This window comes from Mastigoproctus giganteus, chromosome 1 (assembly GCF_048544385.1).
Source record: "Mastigoproctus giganteus isolate SK-2022 chromosome 1, ASM4854438v1, whole genome shotgun sequence".
Lineage (NCBI taxonomy): Eukaryota > Metazoa > Arthropoda > Arachnida > Uropygi > Thelyphonidae > Mastigoproctus > Mastigoproctus giganteus.
In genome coordinates this window covers 212,416,438-212,433,803 of record NC_143575.1, presented here as the reverse complement: position 1 = coordinate 212,433,803, position 17,366 = coordinate 212,416,438, and the positions used below count along the sequence as shown (strand labels likewise).

Sequence of the window (17,366 nt, the reverse complement as noted above, 5' to 3'; positions counted from 1 at the left end):
GAGACCATCCACACAGCCGTGTGGATTGCCTCCAGTGTTGCACATGTTGCAGCGCTTCTTGTAAGCATACAAGAAGCGCTGCAACATGTACACAGCCTACATCGATTACCGCAAGGCCTTCAATTCTGTGCCTCATAGCTGGCTAATAGCGGCGCTGAACTTCTACAAAGTTAATTGGATAGTGATAAACTTCCTAGGAGAAATGATGGCAAAATGGAGTACCACCATTAAGGTCAAAACATCACAACCAGGCCAATCCCCATCAGGAGAGGAATCTTTCAGGGAGATGTCCTGAGCCCACTGTGATTCTGTCTAGCACTTAATCTGCTATCCACCATACTGAACAGTAGCAAGTATGAATATAACCTCAAAGAAGGAAGGAAGGAAGAACTTGTACACCCTCACCCACCTGATGTACATGGATGACATCAAGCTCTACACGGGAACTGAGTAGCACCTCCAGCAACTACTCCAGATCACCGAAGAATTCAGCAATGATATTAGGATGGAATTTGGTCTAGACAAATGCAAGACCCACGGATTGCACTAGGGAAAATTAGTAAACCGAAACTACCAGATGCAGACTGGTAAAGAGATCGAAGTCATGGCAGAGGGAGAGGCCTACAAATACTTGGGGATGATGCAGTCTCAGCAGTTACAGCACAAGGAAATTAAGGCCTGCCTGACCGAAAAATACCATCAGAGACTAAGAAGCCTGCTGAACAGAGAGAACACAGTTAAAGCCATAAACACCTATGCAGTCCCAGTGCTAACATACTCCTTCGAAGTCATAGATTGGACTAACACCGAGCTGGAAGATATCACGAGAGAGAGAGAGACAAGGACAATGATGACCAAGAGCCGCCAACACCACCCAAAATCTGCCGTGGAGAGACTGACAATTACCCGGAAAGAAGGAGGATTTGGTTTGGTTTTTTTTTTTTTAGGAGCATTAGCAACTAAGGCCATATTGCTCTGGAAATATGCGGTGGTCATTCCCTGACCTTTCTGCATCCTCTGTATTTGGTGGTGACGGGCTCAAACCGCAGTCTAATCAAGAAGCATGTGCTATGCACTGCTGCTCCTTCCCACCTGGCTACGGAGGTGTCTAAAAGAAGAAGGAAGGGGCCTGATAGACCTCATTGAGCAACAGAAGACAACTATAGTTAACCTGAAGGATTACTTCCAGAAACACACAGCAGCACTCCAGCAGGCCATAAGGAAGATATACAAGCAGTATACCCCACTCGACCTAAGCGAGGAGTCCCCACTCAACCAGGAGGCACAAACAAAGCTAGAAAGATGGGCAGAGAAGACATTCCATAGCAGACAATGATCTCCATCAAGATCACATAGATAAAATTGCATCCAATGCATGGCTCACAAGCGGGATGCTCTTCCACGAGACTGAAGGATTCATGCTCGTCATCCAAGACCAGGTAATCAACACCAGGAACTATAGAAAATACATCACCAAGGAGCCCGGAGTGTTCGATGACACATGTCGACGAAGCCACCTGGCCTCAGAAACGATCCAACACATCACCGTGGGATGCCAGGTGATCACCCAGATTGAGTACACTCACAGACATGACCAGGTAGCCAGGATAATACATCAGAAGCTAGCAAGGAAATACAAGTTGATCGAAGAAAGTGTACCATGCTACAAGTACGAACCCCAGGCAGTACTAGAGACCCCAACTCACAAGCTGTACTGGTACCGTGCCATAATAACGGATAGGACAATCCCTCACAACAGACCGGACATAACCTTTGTGGACAAGAAGGAAAAGGCAACCTATCTGATTGACATAGTGGTACCCAACAATGGTAACCTGCAGAAAACACATGGGGAAAAATCAGGAAGTACACGAACCTAAGACAGGAGATCAAAGAGATGTGGCATATGCAACAAGTAACAATAATCCTGTCAACCTCCGGTATGCTGCCAAAGACCCTACATAACAGCCTAGCAGCAATAGGTCTCCCAGTGAACACCTACAAGGAACTCCAGAAAGTCACAATCCTGAACACCTGTAGGATAGTCAGAGTTCCTCGACCAATAGTAACACCAGACATAATAACATCTACCCTGTGTACTTGGTAGCAATACCCATCACGAGGTGGAACCCCCAATCGGGGAGAAATAATATGAGAGCCATAATAATAATAACTAGTCTAGGCATCTGAAGAGTTGATCATGTTTTTCTGAGCTCCTGATTTAAATCAAGGCATGCAATTTACTTTCTAACACAGAATTGAACTCATAAGCTTGTTGTGACAGTAAGTGCTCTTGTTCCATAAAGTAATAAATAAAATATCACTTATTTTGTTAGCCCTTTTCCCATGGTAAATAGCTAATTGGATGTGCTTACTTTGAGTTATCATAATATATATTTAAATTCACTAATATTTTTCAAGTATCTGTTTTCACCTCTCATCATTAATAAATGATCTATCATGTGAGCATGGACTTAAATTCTCAAGCTTGAAACTTCATTTTGTTTTCAGTAATTTGTGGCATAGGTTTTTTAGTTATATGGCCATCTCCTTAATGTGTGATAACCAAAAAAGATAATCTAAGCAGGTAGGCACAAATCCTTTAAAGTCATATCAGTTTATATTTACTCTGTTTTTCCTTAAAAGTGCTCTTGCAAGACATAATAGCTGTCTTTCTCCAACAGAAAAGTTGTCACCATTCTTTTCTACACGAGCTTCTAGTTGTTTTTCTTCTTTAGCAATCTGAAATAAATATGATGATTTTGATAATTCTGAAAATTTTAGATGTTAAAAAATATATATATACATATTTATTTTTATGAACACTTTCTTGTCAACTTGGTAACAATACAAGAAAGTACAAAATACAGATAACATGCATTTTTCTTCTTTGGCTGCATCTTTATAATTCAATAATTGCATACAAAAAACACTAATGTCACAAGAAATGACTATTCTTAGCTGACCAGGTTTAGTCTAAAAATTTTATCACAAATACTACATGAACTTGGCAATCACAGCTATGTGTCTCAGTACTTCATTCTTGTGGATTTTAAGCTTGGGAAAACCCCAGGTGCTCACATCTGGTGAGTATGGGCTTGGGACACATAGGGTTCTGAGCTGGATATCATCATTCTTCTCTTTCTTGGTGATTCCTTTCTATTTCTCTCTCTCTCTCTCAAGGTAACATGGGAATTTTTTTTTTTTTTTGGCTGGTGCAGTATAAGCCTCAGGCTTCCTTGCACCATATAGCTAATAATAATAAAGAAGCTAAGGTAAGGTAACATGATGCATTCATGGATTTTGATGATGCATTCACAAATGCATCATCTTCAGAAAACAAGGTTGCCCCTCAACAAATACATACTATGTTACTACAGTATAACAGATATTTCTGTCTAGATCAGGGGTCACCAAACTTTTTTCACGACGGGCCAGATAACTGAGAGATTGACGAGTGCGGGACGTATAATCATTTTGTTCAATATGTACAATTCAGTAAATACAACAAAAATGAAGACAACCAATATATTTATTTACAAATACACAAAATATGCAAAAATAAAGAATATATAGAAAAATAAAGATAACAAATATATTTATTTATCAAAAACTTATCAAGGAAGGTGACATTAGGAATAAGATAAGCAGAAAAGATTAATGTGATTTATCGAACTGATGTTTAGCTTTTAAAATATCATCAATATTTGCTTTTGAATTGCTACACCCAACCAAGAGAATTACCTGTAAATGTTCATCACTCAGCCTTGTTCGATATATGGACTTTACATATTTCAGTTTTGAAAATGCTTGCTCACAGACATAAGTTGTACCGAACACCATACCAGAGGCAAATTTCTTTAATTTTGAAAACTCATTATCAGATAAGCAGCAGTAAAATTCTACAAGATTTCCTTCTCTGTGTTTCTCTTTAAATAGGTCATTTGCTTGTAAATCAATGATCTCTAACTGTAGTTTGACTGGCACGTCATCAACGTTACAATGAAATGGATTTTGAAACAAAAGAATATCACTCTCAATTCTGTCGAGGTCTGAAAATCTTTCCAAAAAATGCTTTTTTAAGTCATTAATAATTTTCTTTGGAAACTTGTGATTGATATCTTTTCCGATTTCAGCAAGAAATTCTTTGAAATACTGAAAATGAGAGAAATCTCCTCTTTCTAGTTGTGCTTCAAAAATTAATAGCTTTCTTCGAAATCCTTTAATGATTCGGTAAAGGTCACAGATAAAGTTGTCCTTTCCTTGAAGTTTTAAATTCAATTCATTCATGTGAGATGTTATGTCAACCAAAAATGACAATTTTGATAGCCAGGTAGGATCTGATAGAAGTGTATCAGCTCTATCCTTTTCGGTGAAGAAAATATTCATTTCTTTTCGTAGCTTATAAAAATGAAACAGGACACCGCAGCTAAGCCACCTCACTGCTGTGTGATAAGGTAAGTCACAAAATTCAGAGTCAATTTCCTCAAGAAAAGCCTGGAACTGGCGGTGATTAAGTGAATGGCCCCGAATAAAGTTCACCGCAGAGATGACTGGTTTCAGTACGCAAGAAATATCTAAGTCTTTGCCACATAGTGCTTGTTGATGTATAATGCAGTGTATAAACAAAGCACCTGGAAGTTGAAGATCTTCTAACTTAGTTCTAATCTTCCGTATGAGACCTTTCCTAACACCAGCCATGTTTTTTCCTCCATCAACTGTGACACATCGAAGCTGATTCCACTGAAGGTTATATTTTTCGTGGAAGTGCAGAAAATATCTTCTCCAATTGTTCCGTGCATGTTGCAAATGGATGCCAACTCTTCTGTGACCTGAAAGTCCAAATTAACACCACGAATGAATATGAGAAGTTGTGACGTGCTTGAGAGATCAGTAGACTCATCCAGCGGTAGAGAATACCACAAGAATTGTCTAGCTTTTCACGTATCTGCAGGACTATATTTTCTCCACACAACTGAACTTACTGAAAGGCTAACACTTCTAAATAAATCGGCTTTTTCAGGACACAAGTCATTTGCCGCTTTCATCATACACGCTTTGATGAAGCTGCCATCAGTGAACGGTTTTCTTTGCTCTACCATCTTATTTACTATTTTGTAACTTACACGGGTTACAGATTCATTTTCAGTAAATATTTTCGTGAGCACATGCCTTTGTGATTCCACACTATGTTTTATGAATTTAAATTTTTCAGTACGTAACTTTCCAGAAAACTTCAAGAATGTTGAAAGATGTTTTGTTTCATAATGACGCCGAAGATTGTACTCTTTTAAAACGGCAACACTGTCATTGCATATCAGGCACATAGCCCTTTGGTTACTTGCTTCCACAAAGAAGTAATTTTCTTCCCATTCTTCATTGAAAAGGCGACTCTCAGCATCTACTTTTCTTTTCTTAGTAGTCTATGGGAGAACGGCGAAGAAAAATATCTAGACAGGAGAAACAATTTCTTACTTACATATTACTATATAATTACTATTTGTACATAATATTTTACAAGAATTTGCCTTATTTTTACTTACACTCATTTTAATTTTTTTTTTAACAGAAGTTTATCTCATCTTCACAGAAAATATTCCAAATATATGCAGCCGAACATTGCACTGCACTCTAACTTTTGACAGTGCTAACATCTATCCCCTGCTGCACCCTAGCGATCATATCCCATAACCATGATCGACGGAGATGGGTGGTAGATACGACTACATTAACAAATGGCGGGTGTTCCTGACAAAGCACCCTTTTGTAATGTCACGTGCGGCGCCGCTCGCCATTGCCAAGGTATAAGCCCCGCTCACAAGCTGTCATTGAAACAGTAGTATTTCATTGATTCACTATTTATTATATTTCCATATAAATAATTACAATATATTTTAGAAATTTTGATCATTTGTAGCACAGTGCGGGGTGGGCCAGATGAACAGACTACGCGGGCTGGATCTGGTCCGCAGGCCGTAGTTTGGTGACCCCTGGTCTAGATGTTCCTGCATTATTTCTTTAACTAGTGGCTCCATTATTTTTCCTGGAACAGAAGTCAAGCTGTCTGTAATTACTCATTTCACCCTTTATAAATTGGGGATACATTCACACATCTCCAGTCCACAGGAATATCTCAAGAATCCAAGGATTATCTCATAATCATGGCTAAGGTTTGCTCACTCTTTTGCTACCTCTTTTAACATAAGTGGATAGATCCCACCCACCCAGATACCTTTTTTTACATTTAGCGTCAACAATTTCTCTTCCACTTACATCTCAGTTATCTCAAAACCATTCAGCTCTCAGTTAGAATTTGACACTTCTGGTACCCCAATCCTAAAAACTTCCTCATGCATGAATGTAGATGCAAAATACCTATTCAATTTTCCAGCAACCTGTGCAGGGTCATCAACTATTATACCATTCATATCTAGGGGACCAACATGATTCATTCCCTTCCTTCTGGTGTTTACGTATGTAGAGAAGTTTTTTATGCTTTTCTTTGCAGTCTTTGCCAGAGATGTCTCATAATCGGCCTTAGTTTGCCTGCCCTGTTTTGTGATTTTATTACAGACTAGTTTATGAATTATATAATTGAATTGTTTATGACTTGATTACAGACTAGTTTATACCTCCTTTGTGACTTGATTACAGACTAGTTTATACCTCCTTTGTGACTTGATTACAGACTAGTTGATATCTACTGTAGGCATCTCCTCCTGAAAATTTATATGCAACCTATGCATTTTTATTCACTGCCAGAAGTCTTATCAGTTTATCTGATATCCATTTAGATCTAATGGCTTGAACAGTATTTTTAATTTGGTATAAATGGCCCAATAGCTTCTATGATTATATCCCTGGATGCTTCCCATGTAGAATTTACTGCACAGAACCAAAAAACTGTCTGAGATCAGTGTAGTCAACCTTTATGAAAGCAGGAACCCTTTCCCTTGCCTTTGAAAGTAGTTACATATTTAAGTAAACACCACTTCAATATACTGTGATCACTGCCACCTAGTGGGTCTTTTATTTGCAGATTCTTAATGCATGATGGGTCACTGCTAATAATCAGATCAAAAGTACTGTTTTCTCTGATTGCCTCTCTATTATAAAGAATTCTAACATGCCGGTGTAGAAAATAATCACCCAATAAATACACAAAAAGTCTTGGTACCATGTGAGTGACCAACCCACAAGGTCCAGTCAATATTTGGAAAGTTAGAAAGCCCTCCACATTATAAGACATTGTAATTTACTGGCCCACTCTATATGCCTGCACATTTGTTTGTTATACTCATTGCAGCCATTAGGCCTATAACATACTCCTACTCTCATTTTTGTTTTCCCAGTGCTTATGTCACAGACTGACTCCACTTTGCACTGACCACCTATGTGAACTGGATGCATAGGATTAATATACAGATTTTCCTAATTTCGCTCAAAAAATTAGATGTGGGATAGTCTGGCAGGGATTTCAATTTATAAGCATGCTGCAAGGAAACTGCTTGTGTCGAAGATTGCTCATTTGCTTCAACATAGAGGCTTTGGACAGGAGATGAATGAAATGCTCCAGTGTTAGCTGACTGGTCTTTCCATGTGAATTTTTGCAGATTTAAAGTGTGCAATGGGATTAAATGACTCTTTTGGTGGAATAGTCATTTCAGTTTGTGCTGAACACTCCCTACAACTTTCTAAGTGTATGAAGGCTTGTTGCTATTTATAGACTGTGCCACCTTTCTTGCCTCGCGGTGTGATATATTCAGCTCTGCCTTTAACCTTTGTATCTCTTTTTCCTCTTTCCACCACTGCTATGCCCAGGAGTATGCAGGATGCTCTCCTTGGCAGTTAATACATGTCAATTTTGGGGCTGAATATAACCATAATTTTATAATCCTTTGCGCTATGTCGAGCATATGCAAAGGCACCGTGACAGACCATTTGTGAGTGTCTGTATTTTTGGCACTTAAAGCACAATAGAGAGTTAGTACAAGTACCCAGCGGTAATTGAATTCAGAGACACTAATGAATTAAGAGTAAGGAAAAGGTTTTCTGTGGGGACCAGGTTACTATCCTTATGTGTAATGTTCATTTTACAGCTGTCACTCCTTGTAATTTTAGCTCAGGACAGATTTCCTCTTCAGACACTTCAAGAAGAACCCGTTCAGAGATCATGCCATGAGAGGATAGCAACTGCCCTTGAATCTAATGATGCTCACATAATTATGGCCAATGGTTCACTTACCTCTTTTCACTGCATCTTTTAATATAACTAGATAGATCCTATCAGCCCCAGTTGCCTCATTTACTTTTAGCTTCAGCAATTTCTCTTCCACTTTCTTCTCAGTAATAACAAAATAATTTAGTTTCCAGTTATAACCTGATGTACTTCTGGTATTCTCATCCCTATAAACTTCTTCATGAATGAATATGAATGCAAAATATTTATTTAGTTTCTCAACAATCTGAACAGAATTATCAATAATTATGCCATTCATATCTATGTGGACCAATGTTGTTCATCCCTTTCCTTCTAGTGTTGGCACAAGCAAAGAATTCTTTGCTACTTTTCTTTGAATTCTTTGAATAAGATTATGAGAAGTCAAGGACTTCTCATAATCTTCCTTAGTTTGCCTAACCCCTTAGTGACCTGCTTGTAGACTAGTTTGTGCTTGCTGCAGGATTCCATTTTTCCTGTAAATTTATAATCAACTCATGCATTTTTCTTATGTGCCACTAGTCTCATCAGTTCATCTGACACCAATTTTGGTATAAATATTCAGAAATATCTCTTAGTTTGCATATCTTACCCTAGGTGTCTTAAAAAGATTAATTATTGTTTTCACATAGTAAAGTTGTTTTTGTTATTTGGCTTTTAGGAGCATTAGCAACTAAGGCCATATTGCTCCGGGTATATGTGGTGGTCATTCCCTGACATTTCCGCATCCTCCGTATTTAGTGGTCATGGACTCAAACCCCAGTCTAATCAAGAAGCATGTGCTACGCACTGCTGCTCCTGCCCACCCAGAGAGTTTGGGAGGCGCTGCACATAGTAAAGACAACAACAGAAAATGCAATATTCTCTCAAAATGGTTGCTATCTGCAGGGAGCAACGTATGTAATTTTAAATTTCATGAATTGTGAATATAAAATAAAATTTGAAACAAACACAAAAACAGAAGTAACTAGTAGTACTGAATACATATAATTTAATTAAATTTTTTAAAAAATAATAGTTACATGAATAATAAGCAGAAATATATGTGCATGTTTAAAATTTCATGGTCTTTAATGGACTTTTAAATTGGAAAATCGAAGAGATTAAAAGACTGACGTGTCTATGTTGTTATTTTAATTTTTTTGTATTTTGAGCAGAATGATTTTTATTTTTTTGAAAATTTTTTTTGAATGCAGAATGCTTGTATGAATGGGGAAGCCAGTCTTATGCAGTTTTACTTGGCCAAAAAATGTGGGTATATTGTACGTCCTAGCTTTTGTTTTTCCTGAGCCATCATAATGTAATTGTTTTTCCAGTATGTCTTTAATATCTTATTATACTGGTTGACTAAATTGGAAAAAAGGTCTGGATGGACTTCTTGGTAAGTCAAAGTATCTGATACTACAGAATATAATTTGTTGTATAATCTTGCTTTTGAAGGTCACTCAGCAATTTTAAAAAAAATATACAAAAAGCAGACAAAGGCAAAACGGTTATAGTTTTAGACAAGCAAGATTATACACTAGACTTTCGAAATAACAGCACCCCAAATAACAGAACATTGAGATTGGATGTTTACGTACAGCACAGATGTCTTGCAGAGCTGAAAAAAGAAAACAACAAGTCACCCGATTTCTGTATTTGTTTACGTTCACCATTTTGAAAATGAATTCTGTACTAATATCAACGGATTATACCACTGTTTTACATTTATTTTAAATTAAAAACTCCTCACTGTGGCTCCTAAAGTTAATAAACCACATACAGAGAAGAAAAGAAGAACATTAAAGCTTAGTGGCAAACTTGATATAATAAACCAAAAGATTACATTAGCATCACCTGGAAAGTTATTTCATCTTTTGATGCATGTGTTCTCTGGTCGAATTACCTGTTTTGCCAGACGAAACACCCCATTTTCTAGGGAAAAAACTTTGCTATCTACGTCTGAGACAGACTAACTCAGCCTAGCTTGAAAAAAGGCCATAAAAGTTCCTTGCATCTTCGACAGGAATTGAACCTGGGCCTTTTCCACCCAGTGTGGGGAGGACGGTGACGACACCCCCTGTGCTCACCAAGCAGATTAAACTTGATATAATAAGGAAAATAGAATGGGGTGTAAGTATGAGCGTATTAATGGCAGAATATAACATTGGATCGCCAACATGTTTATGTTTTTTTATGTGCAGTTAATAAAACTGCATGCTTAATCTCTCCATTTCTTATTTAGCCTCATTATTTTTGCATTAAATATATTAAAAATAAAACTTTGTAGATAACAGAAAAATCGAAATAATGACACCTTGAATCCCCGAAGATGCCATTATTCTGAAAGTCTACTGTATCAACAAATTATATTCCGTAGTACCTAAAAGCATAAGAGATTACCTCAATCTTTTGCACAGAATGCTTCCAGTCGATGCTCTCCAAATGTAAACGAATAAAATAAAAGAAATGGATAAAAAGATATTAATGAATTCTCTCACTCATACAGACATGACCGATATGACGCACAATGGAATCTAAAGGCAAGAGCTCCCTACCTTACCCTGAAACACATCAAACCAACTAAGGAAAAACCATGAGTGCAAGAAGGCATGCTGTCAGAATAATTAAAACAGTAAAGTCGGAAAACCGTATATGTGAATAAATAATTAAAATCATGATTATAAAATTTGGATAAACACACTGACATACAAATTAAATGAAATTCACCGTATTTTCCTCCTTAAGCAGACAATGGCTTTTGACTATTCGTCTTGATCACAAGTGGGAAATAACGTGAAGTGTGTGTGTGTTAAGTTCTTAAATAGAGAGATTATTTGTATTGGCGCATGTGTAAAAAAGACCAGAAATCCGAAATTAGGTTAGGATGTCACACGTTGATAGAATTTGAGTGAAGCTTCATTTCAAGGGTCTCAGTGATCAATAATTTTATGTAATTATGTTGCATGTTTAAGATTTCTGCTTCATTAAAAAGGAATACATAGCCTTCATGAGGGCACAAAATGCAATTCTGATTTTTAGAGTTTATTGAGTTGCATATACCATTGTTTGACGTACCGAAGAGAAATAAAGTATTTTTTATTGGTTTCATTAGTAGGTATCGTATTTTGTGATTTATTTTTAGCTTCTAATCTGATTTGATTAGAATTAGTAGAAGCATACGATGCAAGAAAACAAGCTTATGCAGCATCAGCCAAAAAAAAATAAAAAATACCCCTCCCATTTGTTCCTAATGCCTGTCCAGCTCAGCCTTAAATTTATTTAGGCTATCAACTTCCACAACAAAAGATGGAAGTCTGTTCCACCAATTTACCACACACTGGCTAAAGGCAATCTGCACATTTATTCTACAACTGTCTTTCCTTAATTTGAATCTATGTCAGCTCAGCTTCTTAAGCTGAGCAAGAGGAAGAATCCCATCAGCATTCAGCTTGCGCAACCCAATCAAGGCCTCATACACCTCAATCAGATCACCTTGCAGGTGCCTCTCTCCAGGTGCTGCAATTTGCAGAACTTAAGACTTTCTTGCTAAGAGCACCCCTTTGTTCCCCTCACCAATCTTGCGCTTCTTTGTACTCATTCTGGAAACTCTACATCTTTCCTGAAATCAGGAAGTACAGGCCTCCAGACCTGTACACAGTACTCTAGGTGTGGCCTGACCATTGCCTTATACAATGGGATAATCACCTCCCTGTCCCTGCTAGCAGAATTCCTATATATCATTGACAAGACTCCATGACCTGCCCTGGCAGCTTTTCTGCATTGCTCAGCAACTTCATATTTGACTGCACAATTAACTCCAAGTCTTTTTAACTTTCCAATTCCCTGAGTGCAGTACCACACAGTTGGTACATTTCTCTTGGGTTATTGCTACCCATATGCAGTACTTTGCATTTGTCAATGTTAAACTTCAGTTGCCACTTCTCAGTCCATTTGCTCAACTTATCTAGATCCAGTTGGAGTAGCATACTGTCTTTACTGTAGTTAACAACCCAGTAGTTTACTGTAGTTGCCAACCCAGTCTGTAGTGTCCTTGACAACCCTGCCAACCTTTGTATCGTCTGCAAACTTGGACATTAATTCTGATATACCTTCATCAATATCATTGATGAATACACAAAACAACAATGGGCCCAGCACCGAACCCTGGGTAATTCCACTAATAACATTTGTCCACGAACAGCAGTGTCCATTGATTACCACTCTCTGTCGTCTCCCACTCAACCATCCCTTTATCCATTGTAGCAACTTACCTTTAATGCCATACCTCTGCCAATTTGTACAGTAGTCTTCCATGTGCAACAGTATCAAAAGTTTTCCTGAAATTCAAGTATATGATATAAAAATTATTTTTGACATTCAGTTCCTTTGTGACCACATCACAGTATCCAATCAAATTGGTCAGACAAGACCTCCCCCCTTTAACAAACCCATGGTGTGTCTTAACTATTACTGCAGTATTGTCTAGATGATCCTGCAATGCTTCTTTAACCAGTGACTCCACTATTTTCCCAGTCTAGCAAACTAACAGGTCTATAGTTACTTGTGTCACCTTTTGAACCCCCTTTGTGAATTGGTGATACATTTGCACACCTCCAATCCATGGGGACCTCCCCTGAGTCCAAAGAAGCTCTCATAATTATGACTAAGGGTTTGCTTATTTCCTTTGCTGTCTCCTTTAATATAACTGGATAGATCCCATCCACCCCAGGTGCCTTGTTTATGTTTAACTTCAACAATTTCTCCTCCACTTTCTCTCAGTTATTACAAAATCACTTAGCTCCCTGTTAGAGTTTGATAAATTTCTGGAATTCCCCTCATTGAATAACTACTCATGTATGAATTTAGATGCAAAATACTCATTCAGTTTATCAGCTACCTGAGCATGATCATCAATAGTCAACCCATCTATGTTAAGTGGTCCAATCTGATTCATTCCTTTCCTTCTAGAGTTTACATAAGTAAAGAACTCTTTGCAGCTTTTCTTTGCATCCTCTGCCAAAGATTTCTCATAATCTGCCTTTGCCTGCCTAACCTCCTTTGTGACTTGATTACAGACAAGGTTATATCTGCGATAGGCTTCTGTGTCACCTGATAATTTATATGCATCCCATACATTTTTCTTCTATACCACGAGCTTCATTAATTCATCTGACATCCATTTAGGCCTGAACCTTGAACAGTATTTCTTGTTTCTCCCAATATTACGTAATGCCATAACTTCATTTTTATTCAATCTGGGTAACCGAAGATTTCTGGGATTATTAACAACTTGATTAACTTGTTTGATCAATAAGTCTTTTTGTGGAATGTTGCGGAGACTAAACTCAAAATCTATCATGAATTGTTTCATGGGGAGTTTACGTGGGGGATAAATTAAAATTCAGTCCCTTCGATAGGAGTGAGATCTGATTCTCTGATAACATGTGTGAAGATAGATTAGTAACTTGTGTATATGTCAACTAATTATACATGTAATGTGAGGGAGAAGAACGTATGCAAGCTATATTTGTATTATGTGCAGTCCCATTCTCTTTATATGTAGGCATAGTAGAAGTGCCCGTATGTGTTTGAGTGACCATTTGAGTAAATGTGTCCAGGTGTTGTTGGTGGGTATATTGCATCTGTACAGGGGGGGGGGGGGTTAGTAATGTTTATTCGAGCCCGATTTTAAAACTGTTAATAATGCGTTTAATTTATTTGAGTGCCTATTTTTTTATTTCAGTGGCTAATGCGTTCTGCCTAAAATCTATAAATGTTTTCAAAATAGACCAATCGTCTGAATGTAAATATTTTTTTATTTTGTAACGAGGTATAGTAACCTGGGAATAATAACTTCTCTTCATCACCAATAGGTTTTTAAATAGGGGCTATCCACTTTCCATTATTAATCAAATCAGATTACAAGCTAAAAATAAGTCAAAAAATATGAAACCTATTAATGAAACCAATAAAAAAATACTTTATTTCTATTCCGTATGTTGAACAATGGTATAGGCAACTCAATAAACTCTTTAAAGATACAGAATTCAAAATTGTAGCCAGGCCTATGCAGAAGCTCCATAATATATTGAGAAATCACACAGTTCTTCCTTCTCTCTCGATACAAGTAAATGATCTTGTATACAATATTTCTTGTGGTCAGTGCGATTCATTGTATCAAGGGTTGACTCAGTGTACTCTCGACTTACGTGTGGAAAGAGCACACTGCTTCGGTCCACACATATCATGCGCAAATGCATCGGAACTGGCATTTCATGCTATCGACGAAGGCCACGTATTCCTTTTTAATGAAGCGGAAATCTTAAACATACAACATAATTACATAAAATTATTGATCGCTGAGACCCTTGAAATGAAGATTCACTAAAATTCTATCAACGTGCGATGTCCTTACCTAATTTCGGATTTCTGGTCTTTTTTATGCATGCGCCAATACAAAAAATCTGTCCATTTAGGAATTCCACGTTTTTTCACCAGAATTATTTCCAACCTGTGATCAAAGATGAGTAGTTGAAAAGCGTTGTCTGCTTAAGGAGGAAAATACAGTGAATTCCATTTAATTTCCAAATTTTATAATCATGATTTTAATTATTTATTCTTGTATATGGTTTTCCAACTTTAACTATTTTAATTATTCTGACAGAATGTCTTCTTGCATTCATGGTTTTTCTTGAGTTGGTTTGATGTGTTTGGGGTGGGGTTCATGATCTCGGCTTTCGATTCCATTCTGCATCGTATCGGTCATGTCTCGGAGTGAGAGAATTCATTAATATCCTTTTATCCATTTATTTTATTTTATTTGTTTACATTTGGACAGCATCGACTGGAAGCATTCTACGCAAAACATTGAGGTAATCTAGTACTCTTTTAAATATAGTTACAACGTAGAAGTTATTGAGAAACCTAGTATCTCTATGTTTTTTTACAAATCTTATTCCGTAGTATCAGATACTTCGACTTAGTATCTTTGACAGTCTAGTGTATAATCTTTCTTGTCTAAAACTATAACTGTTTTGACTTTGTCTGCTTTTTGTATCATGATATCTTAATTTTTTTTATGGTCACTGTGCGACCTTTAAAAGTAAGATTATATCAACAAATTATATTCAGTAGTATCAGATACTTTGACTTACCAAGAAGTCCATCCAGACCTGTTTTCCAATTTAGTCAACCAGTATAATAAGACATTAACGACATACTAGAAAAAACAATTACATTATGATGGCCCAGTAAAAACAATTAAAAGCTAGGATGTACAATATACCCACATTTTTTGGCTAAGTAAAACTACACAAGACTGGCTTCCCCATTCACACCATCATTTCATACATGCATTCTGCATTCTCGGCATTTACTTCCCATATATATAATATAATCAAACCTTTCAGACAAACTATAAAGTTTGGGATACAAAACAACAATTCGCTATTCAATAACCTTAAAGATAAAGTACTTAATGATAAAGACGATCTATTTTCCCTAGATGTCACCTCTTTATATACCAACGTGAACGTCAAATACACCTTGGACATTGTCTGGGACATGTTAAACAATAACTCCTTACCTATTAACCATACAAAACTCCTAATTACAGCTATTTTCTATTTGATAAAACTTTTAATTTAAGCCAATTATATCACCTTCCAAGGTAAAGTTTTCGTTCAGTTTTTCAGTCTACCCATGGGGTTAAACATGAATGGGTTACTAGTGGAAATATACTTTACCACTATTGAAATAATACTATTAACACCCTTTCTTCCATGTGTCACCTACTATGGTAGATATCTCTATGATATACTTTGCATCACAGATGCGGGGACCATACAGGACATTCTACAGAACATTAATAATATCTATGCAAGATTAAACTTTACACTAAAAATTGAACCTAAATCGTTACGTTTTGTTAAATTTCACCCTCACTTGGGTTATGAACAAAATTCTATTTAGTATATACAGAAAGGCCACCAACACAGAAATGCTTCTTTGCTATTATTCCTTCACCTATAAAAGATCCGTTATCCTAAATCAATTTCTCAATGCCTACAAATACTCAACATCCGAATCAACTCTAAACACAGAAATACAAACATTAAGAAACAGATTTCAAAATAGAGGTTACCCCCTACCTACCAATTATAAACGAAATAAGGTTACAAGCAAAAAACAGATTACATAATACCACAGCAGTCATTAAGAATAATAACATAAAAAATATTTTAATGCTTTACCATATATTGAACAATGGTTCAAACAACTAAAACAACTAAATAGTATTTTCAAAGACACACAATTCAAAGTCATAGCCACAATGAAACTACATGCAGCCCTTAATAATCACAAAGTCCAATCCTCTACCATGTTCCAATTAAGTGATTTAGTCCACAATGTACCTTGCAAGGATTGCAACTCTTCATACCTGGGATCTACTCCCTGTACACTCAATACGAGAATGAAGAGTTGGATGGAATGTGCATTCCATGCGATCAGTGAAGGCCACACCTTTCTATTCAATAAAACAAAAATACTGAGCATCCAACGTGATCACACCAAATTATTAATCGCAGAGTCGCTTGAAATGAAATTACATCAAAATTCGGTCAATGTACATTGCCCTTAGATGCATGGTCCTTCACGCACATGCGCCAAGATTGCAACTAATCTTCATGCTATAAATTCCATCACAATACCTGTGATCATGACTCTAGTTGAAAAGCCCTATCCACTTCAAGGAAGTAACAAAATTCTTTTAGTTTCTCAATGTCTCAGAGGATTCTTAATGTTTTGACTGTTTTAATATCTGTTTTTAAAGTGTTAAAAGAAAGGATTCATCATGTAAATTGGTTTCATAGCATTTAATTTATTTTTAAAGTATGGACTTATTGTCTTTTCTCACTCAAGGGTTGGTGGTTCAATGTATTTTGGGGTTTGGCTTGGGGTCCGCTGTCCACCGATTCCAAGGTGCATCTGATCATTGATTTTGTCTGCGAGTGTGAGGAATACATGTAAACTATTTGTATAGCTGATTCAGCAATGGAGAGTATCAGCACAGAAGTGTTCTACAAGACATCACAGAGGTAATTCCTTCTTTTCTTATCTAATACACAATAATATATTTCTGAAATTGGTCCATTGTAACTTT

The 17,366-nt window shown here is 36.8% G+C and overlaps 1 protein-coding gene across 1 annotated transcript in view; it reads right to left on the bottom strand.

Moving 5' to 3' along the window:
- LOC150091500 (ATP-binding cassette sub-family C member 5-like) overlaps window positions 1-17,366 on the bottom strand; it is a 177,500-nt gene that overhangs the window by 44,991 nt on the left and 115,143 nt on the right. Inside the window, exon 7 of the mRNA XM_090384200.1 lies at window positions 2,629-2,742. Coding sequence (XP_090240326.1) covers window positions 2,629-2,742 — 114 coding nt within the window. The remainder of the gene's footprint in view (window positions 1-2,628; window positions 2,743-17,366) is intronic.